A 20,027-nucleotide genomic window follows, 5' to 3' on the forward strand; every position below is an offset into this window, starting at 1 on the left:
ATTCCTGCCTTTCTACTATGTTTTATTTTATTTTATTTCATTTTATTTTATTTTTTTATTTGTCAGGAACATAGCGGCGTTTCCACTGGCAGGGCTCGCTCGTGGGCTCTCCCGCAGGATCTCCTGCATATCCACCAGGCTTTCTTCTCCCGTTTCCCCGGCAGGGAAGGCCGGGGCAGAGGCAGGAGCGGCGGCGGCCCCGCAGCATCCCGAGGTGCAGCATCCTCCCGCTCTCGCTCCGCTCCGGGTTTTTCCCGGCGCTCGCTCGCGCCGCCGCCGCCTCCGCGCGCGCCGCCGGCGCCGCCGCCTGGGCGAGGGGAGCCCGTGAGGGGGAGCGGGAGCGCGCGCGAGGGAAAGGAAAGGAAAAAGGAAAGGAAAGGAAAAAGGAAAGGAAAGGAAAGGAAAGGAAAGGAAAGGAAAGGAAAGGAAAGGAAAGGAAAGGAAAGGAAAGGAAAGGAAAGGAAAGGAAAGGAAAGGAAAGGAAAGGAAAGGAAAGGAAAGGAAAGGAAAGGAAAGGAAAGGAAAGGAAAGGAAAGGAAAGGAAAGGAAAGAGGAAAGGAAAAAGGAAGGAGAGGGAAGGGGAGGAGAGGAGAGGCCGGGCGCGAGCCCCGTCCCCGCGCGGCCGCAGAGCGGCGGAGCGACGCCGGGCTCTTGTTTACCAGCGCTCACTCTCCGTCGTGCACAGGGAGCCAGCGCGGAGGAGGAGGAGGAGAGGGGGGGGGGAAAGGCAGACGCGGCAGCAGAGCGCTGCGAACCCTGCTGCAAGCGAGCGGCGAATTAATCGGGAGGAACAGCAGAGCTGCAGACCCTTCCCCCCCGTCTCCCTCCCCGCCCCGTTCCCTCCCCGGAGGAATTACAGACCCTTCGCAACAAGCTCCTGGGGTTTGACCTTCAGCAAACCGGATCGCCTTGCTCGCCCCCCGCAGCCCCCCCTGCTCACACACACACTCACACACTCGCACACCTCTCCCGGATCCCCCTCCCCCTGCCTTGGGCTGGGCAGCGCCGGGGGAAGGTTCGCAGCGCGCGCGCACCCAGAGGAGGAGGGAAAAGAGGAGGAAAGGGAGGAAAGAAAAAAAAAAAAAAAAAAAAAGAAGGAAAAGGATTTACAAATTCGCTGGGTGGTTTTTGTTGTTGTTGTTGTTGTTGTCGTCGTCCTCCTCCTCTCCCCCGCCCCCGCCGCGATGGCAAGGCGGCTCGGAGGGATGCGAAGAGGAGAGCTGCGGGGGGAGGAGGCGGAGTGCTGAGCGCTCCGCTCGCCCCGCTGCTGCTGCTGCTGCCGCTGCTGCTGCTGCTTTGTGTGTGTGTCCTGGATTCGGCCTTCTTTTTTTTTTTTTTTTTTTTCTTTTTTTGAGAGGGTGCTTGTGGCAGCCGCGCCGAGGAGAGGAAGAGGAGGAGTAGGGGGGAAGCCTTTTTAATTCATTTTCGACCCCAATTCTGCATTTCGAGCCTCTGCAGGCAGCCGGACTCGTGGTGGCGGCGGCGGTGTTGTTGTGGGTGGTGGTTGTGCGTGGGGTGTCCCCCCCACCCTCCCCGGCGGAGCGGGGAGCGGAGCCGCGGGGATCCCGCCGGGGCAGCCCCGTCTCCGCGCGGGGGGACGGCGGAGCTGTTGTTGTTTTGTAATAGGATTGTCTGGGTCGCGCCCCCCCCCTTCCCCTCCCTCCGCGGCCCTCCCAGTTTTTGTGTCTGTGTGTGTGTGCGTGTGTGCGGTGTTTGAAAATGGAGGTTGAAGATGCCGACTGCCAGCCCCGATGTGCCTCGTGTTTGCGGTTCCTGTGCACGATGTACCACCGCAGCCAGCGCTGAGGGGAGACGGCGGCGCCCCCCGCCCGCCGCCCCGAGCCCGCCCCGCCGCCCCGGAGACAGCGTCGCCCCGGGGCTTCCATGCCTTGCTGTTATTGCCGTTAATACATCGTGAATATTTGTGTATTTTTGGTGTGCTTGCTCCGGAAGATCAACACCCAGGGACCTCAACAACCCTCCGGTTTGCTGCTCCGAAGGGTCTTGAGGTTTTTTTTTTTCCTTCCCTTCATTTCTTGAGGCAACGTGGATTTATTTACCCTGCCCCGCTTCTCCTCCGCCGCTCGTTATTTTTAGAGGACGGGGAGAGGGAAGAAAGCGAACAATTTTGGACTTCTTTTTGCTTTGTTTTGTTTTCGGAAAGGGGGTTTTTGTCCAATTAAAGAAAGAGGAATGAAGTCTGGCGCTGGAGGAGGGTCCCTCGCCGTCGTCTGGGGGTTCCTGCTCGTCTTCGCCGCACTTTGTCTGTGGCCAACAAATGGGGAAAGTGAGTACAGTGCGTGCCGGGGGGGTGCGGCGAGGGACCCCGCGGTAAGGGAGCCCCCGAGTGAGGGGCTGCCGGGGAGGGGGCGAGGGCGGCGGCTGCTTGTGTGTGTCTGGGGGGGCGTGAGGGGGTCCCTGTGTTTGTGTGTGTATGTGTGGCTCCCTGTGTGTTTATGTGGGTGTTGTGCGTGTGTTTGAGGGGGGGTCCCTGTGTGAATGTGTGAGTGGGCTGCTGATGGAGGGGCTCCCTGCGTGTGTGTGGATGCGTGAGGGGCTCCCCGTGCTTGGGTGTGTGTGTGAGGGGCTCCCTGTGTGAGTGAGGGGGTTCCCTGTGCGAGGGGCTCCCTCGCCGTGTGTGTGTGTGAGGGGCTTCCCTGCGTGTCTGGGCTGTGTGCGAGGGGCTCCCTGTCCTTGGGGGGATGTGGGGGGTCCCTGTTCGTCCCGGGGTCCCTGTGCGGGTCTCCCCGCCCGGGGCTGTGATTGAGGGGGGCTCCCAGGGCTCGCGCCGTTTCCCGCCGCGGCGCCGAGCGGGTCTCGCCCCTGCCCGCGGGGCACTGCGTGTTTTCCTCCTGTTACGCGTCTGCTCCTCGAGCACGTTTAACAACCCGGGGCTGCGCGTCTCCCTCGCTGCCATGCCCGCCTTCCTTCCCCGGAGGCGGCTGCCTGGTTGTACACACGGGTCGGCACCGCCGCAGCCCCGAGCCCCTCCTTTGTGTCCCCCCCGAGCGCGGAGCAGCGCTCAGGCGCCGCAGCCAGGGCTGCGAGCTGCGTAGTAAACACTCGCAGCCTGGGAAGGACTCGGCTCGCTTTCCCCGCATGGAAGGAGCTTGATCTCTGTCAATATTTAGAGGCTGTATGCAGTAACCTGTCGTAGTGAGTGAGGAATTCCTGGAAATGAACGCCTTGCCTTTTATTGCCGCTTTACCGCCGAGGAGGGGTTTCACTAGCTGTGCGCGGGGTGCGGAATTACGGCGGCATCCCGCAATCTAAAGGTCACGGGCTGCTGTTCATTAAAAAAAAAAAAAAAAATTAATTCGCACATTAACGCTTTACGTTTGTGCGTAAATAGAAAGGTTTGATGGCCGAACGGGCTGCGATCGTAGGGGCGATGCATTTTTCTAAGCGGCCGTGTTGCACGCAGCGCCGAGCGGCGTGCGAGCCGCTTCCCCGGCAGCAGCGGCAGAACGCGGCTCGCGGAGCGGGCCCGGCTCCGGCTCCTCCTGCCCGGATCCTGCCCGGCTCCTCCTGCCCGGATCCTGCCCGGCTCCTCAGCCCATCCGCGGCCGCGCCGCGCTCGGGAGCCGCCGGAGCCCCGACTTTGTTTTCGTGCGTTTCCAACCTGTGATTGTGTTGCAGTGCCCGCCCCTCTCGGGCGCAGGGGGAATCGAGGGGGCAGGGAGGGCTGCGCTGCCATTGATTACACTGCAATCATCGCCGGATTAATCCCGGGGCTGATCGGTTTTCTCTTGGTATGTCGGGCTCACGCTGGATTGAGGATCTCTTGCATGAAAGAGATCCCTTTCCTCGTTTCCTGGAGTATCTCTGTAGACGGAGAGATGGTAAATGTGCTTTGGAGCCCAACCATTTTAAACTGTGCTCCCTCTCCTTCAGTGTCTGCAGAGACAGGGATGTTCCTGTACTGCATCCTGATGCTTTAATTTCTTCTGCAATGTGTTTTTTAGTACACTGAAAAACTGTTGTTGTGTGCCTCTCCCTTTCAGAAAGATAGGAGCTGTTGGAGGGAAGGAACGAGGAGATCAAATTTCTCCATTTTAAATGCAAAGGGAAAGAATTTAGGAGGCAGGAGGGCTTTTCTAAAAGTAGTGGTTTCAGATAGAAAAGAAAGGGAAGTTCTTTGGATGCTCTGACAGTGAGGCTAAGTACACAAAAAAAGATAAGTGAGCAAGAAGCACATAGACGGAGCCTGTAATGCATGTTGAGTAATAATTATGTTTTGTTAGGCAGTAAATGCCTGTTAAATCCTTGCAAATTGAGGCCCAGTTTAGGCTTTTGGGCCAGCTAGGGCTGGAGAGCTGCAGTCTCACTTCCATGAGTAGAACTTTTTGGCTAGTGCTGTTTTCAAGAGGGAAGATTAATCTCGTAAGTTTAAAAACAAAAGCCCCGTGCCCTTCTTCAGGGGAGGGCTTACAAAGGATCCAGTAGCGTGGAGAAACAGAACGGGAGGAGGAGGAGATCCGCGTTCTTAAGCTGCTAGGATACACACTTAGAATTGTTTTCCTTGTCTTACCTGGTACAAAGTACCTGGAAATAAAAATACTCACCTAAGTCTGGCAGTGAAGTAATGCAGGAAGAGTATGTTAAGGTTTTAGGTTCTAGTCCTCTGAAGTGTTTGTGGTTACCACTTACCTAAAATGAACATCCCAAATGAAATATCTTCTGAAGAAGATCCAGGCATTTAAACATGAGAAGATATGCTGAAAAACTTGTCTTAGCTGAATACTGCCTCTAATCGATTGTCTTTGTAGTTTACAGTTTAATAGCCTTTGTTTTCACGAGTTATTGCTGAAAGAATTTTGCTGTTAGGGGGAAAAATGATCTCCAGAGCAGATGTTTTACATCTCTTCATATTCTTCTCTCTCCCCACAATAGTGGAAGGAAGATTAATCTTAATTTTTATTTGTTTTTCATATATACTGTGTCATAGCTAAAAGGCACTTCCATTTTCGGTCAAACAAGCAAGGCATTCCTAAATAGGAATACAAAGGAGTTACAACTGGAGGGGAGAGACCCATCCCTTTAGTACTAAATTATATAGAATGTATTTGTAGTTATGTGACAGAAACCTCTTTAAAATGCAGGTAGCTTCAGTGGAAAGCTTCTGATTTAGAAAAAGTCACTTAAAAATGCTGAGAATTCCCTGGGATTGCGTTAGAACGGCACAAAAATGGAAATGAGAAGACCTTTCATTAAGCCAGAGTTTGTGGTGCTGTACCCGTGCGTTTGATGTGTAAAGCTACAACTGTTGGAGGCTGTTTGATGCTGGGGGTGGGTTTAAGATGAGGCATAAACACGGTGTTTTCTTCCTTTTCTCCCTTGAGCACGATAGGGTTTTGATTTTCAGCCTTCTGTGTATTTACAGAGGGAATGTCTAGGAGGGAACGGGTTAAACACTTAGAAGGAAAGTAATAGTTTTAGGTGTGATAATACTTCAGATTGATGGATATCTTGATGGGTCTGCTCATGTTAGCGCTGAGCTTTTGTTTGTCTATCCAGGCTGGATGTTGTGTTCCTGATAATGAACAGTAGCTCATGCTGATGCTTAATCTCTCTCCCAGGTTGCTTAGTAAAAGCCCTCATGACCTGCTGAGTGTCGGCGTTACACACACCTCGCTTTTGCATCAGCGTTTTCCTGTACGCCCAGTGGTTAGGGAATGTTGGTAACTGGGAGTTGGGTAATTCCTGCTGTAATTGAGGTTGTGAATAGAAAATGCCAGAGCCTGTAAGGAGCTGGTGTCAGGGGGGGGTCAGCAGAAAGGGAGAGGAGGGGAGTGCGCAGGGAGTGTTGGTGCCTGGAGTCTGGGGCAAGGAGAGTGAGCCAGGCAGTACTTGGACTTTTTTTGTATTGTATTGAGTTGGACTTCTGGTTTGCAAACCAGAACTGGAGCAAAGTGTGAGTCAGAAACTGAGAGGGTTAGGAAATGGAAGTGACTTAGCTAATACCAGGCAAAATGTGTTGAACGTGAGGAAGCAGAGGGATGGGTGTGGAAAAAAGGTGTGTTGGAAGTTTCAGTGTTGAACCTGCATTTGAGGGAGAAACACTGGGGGATTTTGTGCATGTGAAGTGAAGGAAATTTAACTTAGTTCTTATGTTCTGAAAAATGAGGGAAGGAAGAGGCTGCAGAGAGCAAGAAGACAGATCAATTAGTTTGACTTGAGCACAACAGAAGACATGATTTATTTGGTTTAATAGGGAAATTGCTCAGATTTGATCAACTACTGTGTTAATTTTTGTGTCAGCTTTTCCCTGATGTGTTGTTCCTCCAAACTAATTCTAGGGTACAGTTAAAGCACACACCAGTGATGCTGAAATTGTTTTCATCTTGAAAGATACACACAAAATCTAGTGTTAAAGAGCATCCACATGTTGATTTTTGAATCTGTCTTCATTGGTAAATAATTAATTTCTATCAGTATGTGTTACCATGGGAAAAGTTGTTTCAAATCTTGTTTAATTTTCTGCTAAACTGGCATTTACTAGGGAGATCTTGGAGGAGAATTTTTTTTAAGCATCTAACATTTAAAATTAAAATCCATTTCAGGGCTGCAACTATTAGCTTTAAAGGATAATTTCAGTTCATGTTTAACTAATGCTTTTTCTCTTCCCCAGTAATTTTTGTTTTCTTTTTACTCTGAGGTAGATTTTACCAGTGATCACTGGAACAATAATCTGAGTGAGAGTAGAAGAGGCAGTTTTGTTAAATGATTAATTATATTGTGTGTGTATTCCATCTGTGTGAATTGTGAGCTACCGCAAACTTCATTGTAGAGAAGTTTGTTTATGGTCCTGAACTTTGAGAGAGAGAGAGAGAGAGAGAGAGAGGCAATAATACATGCAGGAAACCTGTTTTTCTCACACTGGGTGTTAACTTTGTGATCCCACACAGCAAACAACTTATCTAGCTCATCATCTGTAATGGCTCTAAAGTTTGGAACTTACAAAATGTGCTGAATTAAATTATTTTAAAGAAGCTAGTGTATTTATCTGAATTATCTGTAGTTAAATTAATGAACTTCATGAGCATTATTGTACTTGAAAAGCTGATGGCAACTTGCTGAAAAAGTTCCTGAAACTTTGGTTTCTGAAATTAAATGCATTCTTACTTGGATTTTAGTGTAAAGCTTTCCCATTTGGAAATGCTTTCGGATGTTATCAAGTAGCAGCTGGTTTCTATTTATGTGTGAGTGTGTACATAGGAATGGGTAAACTGCAGTTTATTATTGAAAACTATTGTGGATGCTAAATTTTACAAAAAGCTGCAGTTTAAGTAATTGTCTCAGGAGTCTCATAATTAAAGTTGTTGCAGATTTGTAGTTGCAGTTTAATTCAGATCTTCCTGACAGAGCTGAGCTTTTAAGGTTTCTGGGCTTTGGTGCTAATGGAACGTGCTGCTTTTAAGAGTTTGTGTGCAGAAAGACTTGGGGAATGCAGTGATGTGTTTGAAAGGTAGAAATACTGTTTTAGTATTTTGATCTATTTGACATGTATAATTTTTCTATCACTGTAAATTGTATAGACAGCTTCTTTGTGTAGGTTAGTTGGATTGGTTTTTATGATTTATGAAAGCCACTTTAAAAAGAATAGTTTCACATTTTTTTTTATTGTACAAAAGCAGAACTCAACAAACAGCAGTTGATGAAGACACATTGGTGGTTGTTAGCCAGCCTGTCTTGTGTGTGGTTTTTTTTGGGCTGCTTTTTTTTCCCTCTTAGCCAAGTCATGACAGGTACAATCTGGACTGATTTCTGCAGTACTATATTTGTCTTTTTTTGTGTCCAGAACTGTCTGATAGAAACTTTGAGGACCGGCATACGATCAGCAGCAGACAGTGTTCATTCATATGTTTCTGTGCTCTGCAAACAGAGCTGCACTGAGTCCTCAAAGATAGACTCTGATTCCTTTAGACAGGACTTGTTGGTTTTGCTCAGTAAGTTTGATAACAGTTTGACTTATTAATTAATTAAGGAGATGCATTCTGGCAAACCAGAGTGTGTTGTGAAGATTTAACTCGCCCTTATCACTGAAAGTTTTGCTTTCTAACTTTGCAAATGCAAAACATGAGCCATTCCCTTAGGATATCTTGCAAGACACCAATTAACTTCTTCAGTGTTGATATCCTCAGGAAGCTGCTGTTGTGGCACAAGATTGTTTAAAATGTGCTGAAATGCAAAATTGTTGTTTCGTTATTTACAGATTGATTTGCATATGGCTCCTAAGCTTTAGTGTAACAGAATTTCATTTATTTATTTATTTTGTAATATTCAGACCTGTAAATTTCTGGTTAGTCAGTGTCTTTCTTGGTAAACTTGATGGTATGAGCAGAAACAAACATCTGTGTATTTCAGTCTCTTCTCAGATAATTTTTTCAATGAGATAGGTCAAAGAGGACAATCTGAGGAGAAAGGATCTCACACTTCATTAAAGTACTAAGATTATTCCTTTAGAGGACCAAATCCACTAGTAAATAATGGGGTAGATAATCAAACGTACACTTTCGCAGCAACACAAAGTCATTTCAATAATGATTTAGAGCAGTAATTCCCATTGTCAATGAAGTGCTGACCACGTTGAGTTTTAAGACTTTGTTTCCTTGCTCACTTCAAAAAAGTGTACATGATACAAAGAAATTGTTTAAAGCAGGAAATAATTGTACTGCAGGTGTGTGTGCTTTGCCATCACAGTCTATAAATTCAGTGTGTGTCCTGCTTTGGTGAACACTTGGTTTGTGAAGGTGTGTGTTTGGGGCAGCTCCCTGGCTGAATGAGTTTGTTTGCCTGTGTTGCCAGTGTTGCTGCAATAGCTCTGAGACAGGTCAGGGACTGTTATCTTCAACCCCTTATTGGTGCCATTACATGCTGTAAAGATAGCTCTGTTTACTTGGAAGTGTGAGCATCAACTGATCAAAACACTTTCTCCTAACAGGTGGGCTTTTTTTGGAGTTCCTTGCCGAACATCCCTTCTGCATGTGCTGGGAGCATTGTCAGAAAGTGACAGCATCAGGCAGATGCAAGAAATAATAAGAGTTTTTAATGACAGAGTCAAACTTTACATGAGTGGTTTTCCCCTGCTGTTGAATTGGTGATGGGTCATTTTTATTGGCTGTTTCCAGCAGCTTTGTAGTTTTTTTTTTTTTTTTTAATATTAACAATTTGCAAATTACTACACTGCTCATTTAAGTGAGCTTTTGCAATACTATTCAAATAGCAGAAGGTTTGATTTGGGGCAGGAAAGAAGAATTTTTTGAAGTTCAGAATGCATAAAATGAATACATGCTAAAGTAGTCAGAGATCCCTTGTATTTTATCAGAGAGCAGTCTGCTTGAATGAAAGGTACTGTACCTGCTGTTAAGTTTATAAACTTGGTTTATACGGATTACTTTTTAAATTATTCATGATGCTACGTTACAAGTATATCTGACAGGTTTAAAATAAATGGCTTGATGGTAAGAGGGAGCATGCATAAATTAGAGCTGGGATAATGTGCTCTTTGAAGTATCTCTCCTATTTGTTACTACTGGAATACAGTAGGTAGCTGCAGCTGAGTGTGTGATTCTCGAGAGTACATCATCATCTTCAAACTGTGGTGTAGTGGCATTTCTTATGTAAGACAGATGAGATAGGGAGCACCAAGGTGCTCTCTTTGTTTTTAGTTATAGACACATTTCTGCTGAAACAGGGAGAGCATTTGTGGGATGAAAAGTTGTAAGCACAGCAGTTGAAAGGTCTGCTGGTTGCTGTGTGTTGCTGAGGTTAGGGTGGCATCGCTTTGCTTTATTTACTCTTCTCTGTTGGCATTGCTGTGGGTTTGTAAGAGGTGTTCTAGCAAGGTGCTTGTGCTCAGTGTCTGATTTGTAGATGGGTCGTGGTACTCAGCTTGAGAAGTCTTTCTGGAATGTGTGCACAGGAAAGGTTTGCATGAGCTGAGCCATTGTGTTTAGAGAGAATTACTGGTGGGAAAAGAGAATTCCAGATCTCTTGGATGCAGAAATGGCTTCCTCAAACATAAATTGTCTCAGTGCTGATTTTTCTGATTCTGTAGACAGGCAGCTCATTATATTTGAGAAGCAAGCTCCCGAAGGAATTTATGGGATAGGGGAAAAAGCCCCCATAATGATGTGTGATAGAGTAGCCATAAAAATTATCAAAGGCTTTTCAGAAAGTGGAAGGTCTTCTTGTAGACAGGAATAGTTCAAATCTTAAGCCTTAGTCAAAGGGATACAGCATTTTGGAGAAAGGTCTGGTGACAGCTGCCCCTGGAAACTGTCTATAACCAACTTTCTACAAGAGAATTGGCAGTGCTTGCAGGGAAGGGCTTTATCCCTGGATCTCGCTGGGCTGGTTTCCTTATTATTTCCATTGGCTTCAGTTTAGAGTCGTCTCCACATTTTGACCTTCTGCAAGTAGTACTTTTTACTTCCCTGCTGCTCTTCTCACATCCCCTTGGGTCTGTCTGTGTGAGAGTAGCCTTGAAAGGTCTGAAGAGTGCACTCTGTTCATGTTGGGCAGGCAGTGAGGAGCCAGCCCTGCACGGTAGGAGCAGACACGTGTTTGCTCAGCTCAGCTGACCTCAGAGTAACACTTGGCTGAAGTGTGAAGATTTGAAATGGCAGTGGAAATTCCTTGTTTGCCCTGTCCCCATGCTCTGCCAGGGCAGAAAATAGTTTTATTGTGTTCTTTTTTTTCCTATTTTCTGAGATTTTTGATGTGTAGTTAAGTTGTTGTCTTCCTTAGTGAAATTCCACATGTCCACTGGGGATTTGGTTTGTTCTCCAAAATGCTGCTGGGCTTACATAGCATGTATTGGGTTTTTTTTAAGCTTTCAGGTGGTTCTAACTTTTTTCACCTGAGAACAAACTTTAGAGAGACTCAGCAGGGTGATGACACAAACTTTAAGAGTTCAGTTCCACTGGATAGAAGGGGGAGCCCACTGGAACTGTGATAGAGCCTGACTTCCACTACTGGATTTGCTGTTGCTTCTCTCTGGTTGTTCTGAACCCCAGCAGGAGGAAGCAGCTTGTGATGCTGTACTGGTTGCAGTTAACATCATCCCTCATTTCATTGTGGCTGAAGCTTTTATCTTGTTGCTTGTTTGTGAGATGGATGTTAATTTATGGGTCCCTTGCAAACACTGTGTCTCCTGTGATGTATGGAATGAGTGAATATCCACCTGTGTTCAGATACATGTAAGTTACTGCTACTCTGTGCACTTTGCTTCTCTTCCTCAGACCTGAGAAGTTGAAGACTAGCAGGATGATCACTTGTATGTGGAGAAGGATGCAAAGAGTCAAAGTGTCTGTTGTTAGTCGTGTTGATTGTGCACCTTGGATGTGGAGATTTTGGGTTATTAAATGATACTGGTGTTCCTGCAGCTACGCCCTTGGTGGAGCTGAAGTCTCTGCAGTGGTCCCTGTAGAAAAGAGTGGCAATGGGGTGTAAGAAAAGCAAGTTTGTTGTTTCAAACTTGAGACTTGGCTTGGTAAGAGACTGACTTGAGCCTGCCAGGGTCCTGCCTGGGAGTGACTGAAGGTTTGTTTGTTTCTTTTTTTTGTGTGACTCCTAATCAAATGCTTATATTTTTGTCACATTGGTGTAGGCTGACTACGTGGACAAATATTTTCATTGATACTGTGTCTCAACAAGAGGCATGATATACATATTGAATATTCAAATTCTGGTGTGAAAGTCTCTTCTAAGATTCAAGCTTAGATATTCTTAGGTGGGTTGTGGTTCTGAAATGGCCAGTGAAGGAGCAAAGGCCCTTCCAAGTCAGTGCAGTTGTTGTCCTGCAGAAATCAGGCACAGAGAAGTGCAGTGGAGTGTGTGTGGTGGAGGTTCTGGGCTGCAGCAGGGCACACATGAAACACACATCTGTTTGTACACGGGCTGTGCAGCTCTTTGGGTAGTTCATTGTTTAAATAAACATGTTGCATTAGCTGTGAGGCTTCAGTGCCAAATGCCCACTGATGAGATGTATGAGGGTTTTGTTGTTCCCAAGCCACACTGAGGAGCACAACAGCTTTATAATTCTACATGTTTGAGGAAGATTACAAAAAGAATTTGGGGTGGATTGCAATCAGCACTTCAAAAGCAGCAGCTTTAGAGTAACTCTGCTACAACACAGCGCAGCCCATGGAAAAACACTGTCATCTTAACAGATGCAGTGTTATTTTGGAGATTCCACTGTATAAATACATGGACTGTGGTTAAATTGTGATGGCAACAGATGCAATCTCAGTTCTCGATTCTTTCATCTCTTTAATATTTAAAAATACCCCACAAAGTAAAAAAAAACAACCAACATCAAGGCTGAAAATACTCCTTCTGTAAATTGCTGGGGCTATACCTTTTGAGCCCAGTATCATTTTGGGTACATCACTGCAGATGAGACTTGGGGAGAGTAAACGCTCATCTCTTTGAGGGAGCTGCAAATGCTGCTACTCACGACTTATTGTACCATTTGCATATGAATGGAATTATTCAGCTCTACTTAGGAAATGTCAGTGAGATTGAAGTCAGAGTTGGTTAACCTGGCAAAAAGATATTTCCAGTATTTTTCATGAAAGAAAGTGATAGTATGTAGACAAGAATTACACATTCCACTGGCTAAGCCAACACTGTCTGAGGATTTTCTTGGTGTCTTTGTAGTTGATATCAGTGACTTTATTTTTAAATTTGTCTGTAATACATTGCAGTGAGGAAGGGAAGAGAGTTGGAATGTGGGAATTAGATGCTGTATTGTAATGCTGAGTTGTGTTCACATTTGTTTTTCTTTCCAGATTTGATTTTGCTTAAATACTGATTTGAAAAGTATAAATCCAGAGCAAGGGTCTTCCTTTTAATGGAGAGCAAATAGAGCATAGCAAGATGTTGTTACCAGTGCATTCACCTTTATCCATCCGCTAGCTGGATAGAAAAGCCTCAAGTAAAATACTGTAATTTTAAATACTGGGTTTTAAAAGGAACCAGATAATTTGTGTGAGCATTGGTAGTCATGCATGCTAAAATAGGGAGTGATCACATCTCGTGCTTCAGGAGCTGCCAGTATTGAAGGGTTGGGAAGAAATTGTATTCCTCCTCCGGGTGTCTGTATTTCCCTCCCCATTTGTAAAATACAGAAAGTGCAGTCCTTGGGGGGTGGTTAAAGGCTTAGTTTTTGCAGCAGGGACGTGACTTGGGATGCTCGTGTGGCTCTGTCATCCAGGTGACAGCACTTTCACTGGGAAGCTGCTCCTTGCCAAGCATTTGATGACTGTACTCCGAACAGAAGTGTGAGGATGGGGGTGTTGGCATCAGCTGACTGATAAGGAGATAGTAGATTACACTAAAAATACACCCAGATCTTCACAGGCAACTGTGAGCATTACCTGCTGTCATGTGCAGTGAGAATGAAACAAAAGTTGAGGCGGGTTGAGCGTAGCTTGGCCTCACTGCGAGGATGTGCTGGGATGCTCTCTGTTCATTCCATGGGATTTCTCTTCCTTCTTCAGGAGCTCACAGAAGTGTTCCTTGCTTGTTGCACGTGTGGCCACAGCCCTTGTCCACTGCAGCATCAAAACCCTGCTGTGAGCTCAGCATGATGTCCCTGCTCCCAGTGTCTCGAGCCTTGGGTTTGTGCTTAATGCCATTGCAGCTTCTCCCAGAGCTGCTGACATGGGGAGAGCTGAATCCTGGTTAATGGGGAGAAGGGGAGAGTGGAGGGGCTGAGGATGTAATTGTCATGTCATAGGTACTGATTTTTGCAGAGGGAGAGAGGGATGCTCTGTTTAGGATGTCTGCACACTGGTTTTGTGCATTCCCCTCTGTTCTCATGAAAGCACACTGTGAGAGACCAAGGGGATGGGATCGTGTGGCATTGCAACCTTCTGGTGAAAACGTTAAGAATTTTGGTCCAATTTGTTCTTCAAAGTTTATTTCTTCCTCAGTATGAAGGCCTCAGAGCACTAGTAGTATATATTTTCTGTTTTTTCAGATGAAGTAAATGGTTTTCATAGTGGCTTATAAGAGCGAGCAGGAAGAGCTTGCTCTGAATACCCAGTTTTAATCTCATTTTGCTTATTTTTAGTTGGATTTTTTTAATGACTGACAGCTGTTAGAACTCTGATTCACAAACAACCATTTTTGAAAGTACAGACCTTTTTGCTAGTGAATAGCAATGTGTTTCTACAAATTCATGTAAATAATTAGATGCCTTGGATGCATTGGCTCAGATCCTTAATTTTCACATTTTTAAGTGACAAAATGGCAAATGATGTATTTTCTGGTAGATTACTTCTCATTTGTGTTATTTTTTTATTTGGATGGAAAATGGAATTTTAATTGAAATGCAGAAGATCTGGGTTTTGAGACTTAATTAAAACTCCAAGTGTGAAGGAGAGGCGTGATTTAAAAAAAATAAGCAGAAAAAATAGTTTGTCATTGTTTCTCAAAAGTTCAGAGTTCATAGATCTTGCCCACTGACTGTTTCACAGGTTTCTATGCAGGAGTCCTTTTTAATTTGGGATTAAGAGCTCGTTGAACTGCAGCATTAGAGTAAACTGAAATGAGGCACTGCAGAAGTAGCTGTTGAAGGTAAAAGCTCTCCGAGCATTTCATTAAAGGGTGGCTCCAAGAGAGTGCTGAACAGCAAATTCACCAGTCCCAACTTTTTTTTTGGTGTAAATTATATGCTTACTATTTTTATTTTATTTAAATTACAGTAGGCATTTGCCCTAATATATGCTGTTACAATTTCATGTTAGATTTGTAATTAAGTTTATTTTTAGAAGAATGCATTTAAGTGGTTTATATAAAATGATTTTCTATTTTTGTAAATGAAATAATTGGTTTTTATTGACTTTCGATTTTATGCAAATGTGGGGTTTTTTTTCTTTTTTTTTTTTTTTGACTTGAAGGTTGTGTAAGCAGAAGGAAATTAATGATTTGAGAGTATTTTCATAATACAGAGAAAACTTGTCAGTAGCTGGGGACATTGATAGGCAGAGTTAACTCTTATTTAGACATGTTCAGATTGAGCGATGGGTGGATGTTAGAGGGTGTGGTACAGTTGGTTTATATAATAAATTTTCCTATTGATGATTTTTACTGCTTGAGTTGAGAAAGACAAATTGTGAGTGAGTTTGGGATCTGACGCAAAGCGGGCAGAATGTCGCAATCCCAAAAATGTCGCAATCTGATGGACAAGTGAGTGTTAATTGTGAGTGAGCCAGATTTGCTATTTTTAATTTGGCCTCGCTATCATGTCTCTTCACAGATGAATTTGAGGGCTACAGGGAGTTGAATGATGAGTCACTATTGAGTTAGTAAAATCACAATTGATCTCCATTTCCTGTTGATTCCAAAATTACTGAAGTGTGAAAGCTGAGAGTGACTGATCACTTCTTGGAGGGGAGTTTGAGGGTGGAATGTGGAAGTGACTCTCTCTGAAGTAACTCAACGCTGCCCTGGGTGTCAGGACAGGGATGTGTGCAGTGACAGCAGGTGTGTGTGTGTGTGTATGATGGTCTGGCCGGCTGAGTTACCTCCAAGGAATGATAATCCAAACACTAAGACATGCTCACCCTGCAGCAAGGTGAGGGTAGGAGGTGTCTTCAGTGTCTAAGGACAGAAGCTGAAATTAAAGTTTTCATTAGTCTCCTCATCCTGGAGTTCTTTCTAACTGACCTGTATTCCCGTTGCTTGGCTCAGACCATTCTCCCCTGAAATCCCCATGCTCTCACTGCTGTTTGCTGTGGCAGAGGGGAGGATGCAAGGGCAGCAGTGGGGTGGCACACAGAACATTTTGTGTGTCTGTTGTTATTGTTTGCAATTACCTTTTGATGAATGGCAAATTGTCTGTCATTCTGCAGCTTTGTTCTTTTCTTGTGATGGAAATGCTCTTTTGACAGATACTAATTGAAAGCACTGTGGTAACATGCAGGTAAGATTAAAAATTTCTTGTTTTTCCTTCCTAGAACTTAGTGTTAGCAAAGCTTTTTTTTTTTTTTTTTTTTTTTTGGTTAGGAACTATTAAGTCATATTACTAGACTCTGCCCACGGTGCATATGTGAGAGTAAATTCTGCTGTAAATTCTGCTGAAAGAGAGGATGTACACTGTTCTGAGTTACACTGGAAGCAAGCTATAAAGATGCCTTGAAGTATCACTTCAGGAAGATAGAACTTAGTTTAGTTCCCTGGAGGACTAAGAGCAGGTGGGAGGATGCTCCTCTGCTGCATCTCTCACAAAACTCTGATTTTAAAGGATTTTTCTGAAGAAGTATTCTCAAAGGGGAGGTAACAACCTGTGTTCTGCCTCACGACTTTTCAGATGATCTTTGGACCATTGAAACTTGTCCTGGCTGTACATTCTGATATACTGTGTTAAAACAGAAATAAAGAACCAAGAAAAGAAGAGATTCACTTCCTCCTTGGAAAGCATATACAAGTTTTCCCCAATGTTGCCATCATTAGGATTGTAGAAAACTGGGAATAGGGGAAAAAGAGATGGCTGATCCTGCTGAGAACAGCTCAGTTTTCAAATTTGTAAACAAAACAAGAAAAAAAAAAAAATCCTGCCGGCTTCCTGACAGGCAGGGTGTGTGGTTTTCAGTCAGAGGAACTGATTCAGTTGGTCTGGCTTTTGCAAGGGAGCAACTAGAGGAATAAATTGCTCTGAGAGGGTGTAAAGAACTTTCCTTTCCTCTAGAAAAAGTTGAGCAAACATGAAGCCCTGAGTTGCATGGTTGAAATTTGGTGAGGCGTGGAAAGGACACTGATTTTCAGCAAAGTATGATGTTTGTTCAGGGTGTTGTGAATTCAGGAGTAAGAGTTGCCACACTTTAAAGACATGTCTCAGTCGTGCTGAGGTTTAAAGGAGCAAAAAGCTTTACCAGGAGCGATCCTGGCAGTTCTCAATGCTGTCGCTTGCAGAGAAGCTTCAAATACTTGCACCCATACCTTGATACATTATATCTTGTCTTGTAGGATCTGTTGATGTGCCCCACTACAAGAGCACTTTGTTAAGGCCAATTAAATGTATAATATTTTTATAATAGTCGTGTTTTGGAAAAATCAATATGACCAGTTTCCCTTTGAAATGACAAGAAGCCTGTTGTGCTGACAGAGTAGAACGCATTAGGAAGTGGTACTTTGTATCCTCTCAAGAGTAATGTGCTCTTGTTTTCTCTTAATCAGCAGGATGTTCTCCTGTATGTCAGATGTCTTAGTTGTTTTTGTGATCTCTATCAGAGAAGAGTGAGGGGGGAAAGTGTCAGAGGAACAGAACAGGTTTAAAAGCTTTATGGCAGAGAAAGCCTGCAGTCCTGCATTTCTGTTTAAGCAAAAGTGGTAATCACCACCTTAGGGTTGGACACTTCATGTTTATGTTTGTGCTTCAAACAATAAATAAAAGAACAACTTGCCCTTCAGAAGAACATAATGTGTAGCCTGTTGAAATACTCTGGAGCATAAGGGATATAATTAACCCTTTTCCCTTTAGCATGGTTGTGTTTCAGAAGCAGGATGTCTAACACATTATTTGCCAGTTCACTGAAGTAAGGATTTTTGAAGCTGATTGTCTGAAAATCAGACCTCGTCTACTTCCCTACATTGCCTTCCCCTCCTTCCCTATTTTCTGAGCTGCAGTTTCCATATTTGTAATAGGTCTAGTTGTGGTTGCCCTATTTTTTTTTTTTTTTTAACTTAAAAGTAGCCATTGAGAAAGAAAGTTAATTTCCCATCACTCTTGCTCAAGGCTATAGATAATAGATCTTGGAAGTTCAGGCATCTGTCCAAGCTTTTCAGAGGAATTTTTAAGAGATGCTTTTGATGCAGTGAAGGAAGGGCAAAGACTTGAAAGAACTGACAGCACAACTAGGATTTGGCTCAGTGCATAAGTGAAACCTCTTCCTGTGATCCTTGAATATTTTGCTTTACTGATCAGGTCTTGGGTAGCACAAATCAATTCTGAGCTGTTCTCTCAGATAGTTCGAGTCTGAACTGTTCCCTCAGATAGTTTTGGTATGATTCAGTGAAAATGGGCTGAAAGGAGACAGAACCTGAAATGCTTCCAACTCGTTTTTTCCCATCTTGACTCTCCTTGAAATATGTGAATTAGTGTGAGAAAGTATCTGTAGCTCCCACCGGGTCAAATGGAGGTTGAGATAAAAATACTCGTCTGTGAGTGTGTATTGTAATATTGATCGTCGTGTGGTAAATAATTCCTTGGCAGCAGGATTGCCAAGTCTGATGTTTTACACTTCATTTGGAAGTTCTGGTGCAGCCTTCTGGCTCTGTGCTCGGACCTGCTTTTTGTTCTTTGATGGGTATCTGCTTCATTACTTCCTTTTGACCAGTCTTTCTTTCTGATAAACCATCATCCTTTGGATTGGTTTAGCTGCCTGCAGCTCACTGGGTCTGGTAGTCACAGCTACTCTCTTTTTGTTGTGACATTTTAATAAATGAACGGTCTCCATGAAGACCCATTTCTGTGTCTCACCTCTCCCAGTGCACCAATTCACTCCAAAACAAAGATTGCTTCCCAGTACCTTTCTTTGAATTTCTTTGTTTTTATCTGTTCCATTGTACAAGTCTTTATCCAGCACAGTCATTCCTGTCACTTGGGGACCTCCTTCTTTAGGCACTCATGTTTTCCAAAGTGGATTAGGAAGTTTTGTGTTAAATGCAGCGTGGCCCTTTCACAGATCTGGGGGTGGTTCCGAGCTCAGGACTTTGTCTGTGTCCTGAATTTCTGGTTAACTGTGGAGGCAATGAGGAGACCGAGCCCTGGTTTCTCACTCTGGAGCTGAATGAAGCTGGCATGTGGTAAAGCCAAGCACTGTCGGCTCAGATGTGTTTTCTTAACACGGACCCAGCTAGCCCTGCACAAATACCGTGGTTTTCTTTCACAGCAGCCAGCGAGGCCGGCAGGGCTGTCAGATGGTGAGGCGAGGCCGAGGGCTGTCCATCACCTCTGCTCCTGCACCACTTCACCTCCGGGCTGGCAGCTGGAAGGGAGGGTGTTCCTGTCCGAATCCTTCCTACCTGTGCTCTTTCCCCTTCTGTTACTTTCTGTTTTTCTTTCTCTGGCTTGGTTTAAGCTTTGTGTTTGGCTGTGGATGTGGCACAGTTACCCAGCGAACCGAACACCAGCACAGCTTGTGTTGGTTGGCAGGAGCTGTTGGGCTGATGGGACTTCATGTTGTTTGGGCAGGCAAATCATAACTACAGGCAGAAGAATGCCTTTCTTGGGGTGGCTGTAGTGGCACAGTGGAGATCAGATTCTTACTCTACCTCCCAGATTGGCAACTGGTTTTGCTGTTGATGATAGTGGGGGAAGGATGTGAGGTGCTATAATTAGTTGTGGGATTTCAGAGCTTGGAGAAACCTTCCTTGTGTCCTTGTGTCTGAAGGAAACAGTCTCACCAAACTTTTTTGAGTGTAGTCTGGGTCCAGAGAGAGGTTTGCTTTGATGCAATCATGTAGCCTAATTCTAAAGTCTTGTGAGCAGCTTCTGCCCATGTGTCAGTTTTCATCTCATCAGGGGATGTTCAGGATTATTCTTTTGGATGTTCTGTTTGAAAGATAGCAGCTATTAAGATCAGCTAATATTTTTCTTGTCTATCTTGCAGAATGCAAAGTGTATTGTTTATCATGATAAAAGGGTTTCTGAATGCAATGAAACTAAAGAATATGGCACTTAGGTTTATATATTTAGGAGTGTATTACAGGCTCCATGTGGTTTCTCCTGCTTCCCTTTGTCTAGTTCCTCCTTTTATTTCTTGCAGTGGATAAAGTTCACTGTTTAATTTTTAATCTGTGTTCTCTAAGGAAAGATTTCTTATCATAGGTTAATTATAAATTTATTTTCTATAATAATTTAAATATTAAGTAGTACATTAACAAATGTTAATACTTTGCTGAAGAAACACACCTGCTCACAGGCTGAGGTTCCAGGTGTTCTAGTGCTAAACCACCTTTAGACAGCAGTTGCCCATTCCACAGTTCCTCCAGGGAGGATATTTTTATTTTAA

At 44.4% G+C, this 20,027-nt stretch overlaps 1 protein-coding gene across 2 annotated transcripts in view; it reads left to right on the top strand.

Moving 5' to 3' along the window:
• The first annotated feature begins 1,110 nt into the window (after nt 1-1,110).
• Nucleotides 1,111-20,027, top strand: part of IGF1R (insulin like growth factor 1 receptor) — a 172,338-nt gene continuing 153,421 nt past the window's right edge. For both annotated transcript variants that reach the window (XM_079318207.1, XM_079318208.1), the window contains exons 1-2: nt 1,111-1,914; nt 2,165-2,287. In XM_079318207.1, coding sequence (XP_079174333.1) covers nt 1,752-1,914; nt 2,165-2,287 — 286 coding nt within the window. In that variant the 5' untranslated portion in view covers nt 1,111-1,751. The remainder of the gene's footprint in view (nt 1,915-2,164; nt 2,288-20,027) is intronic.

The sequence above is a fragment of the Erithacus rubecula genome (genome assembly GCF_903797595.1).
Source record: "Erithacus rubecula genome assembly, chromosome: 14".
Lineage (NCBI taxonomy): Eukaryota > Metazoa > Chordata > Aves > Passeriformes > Muscicapidae > Erithacus > Erithacus rubecula.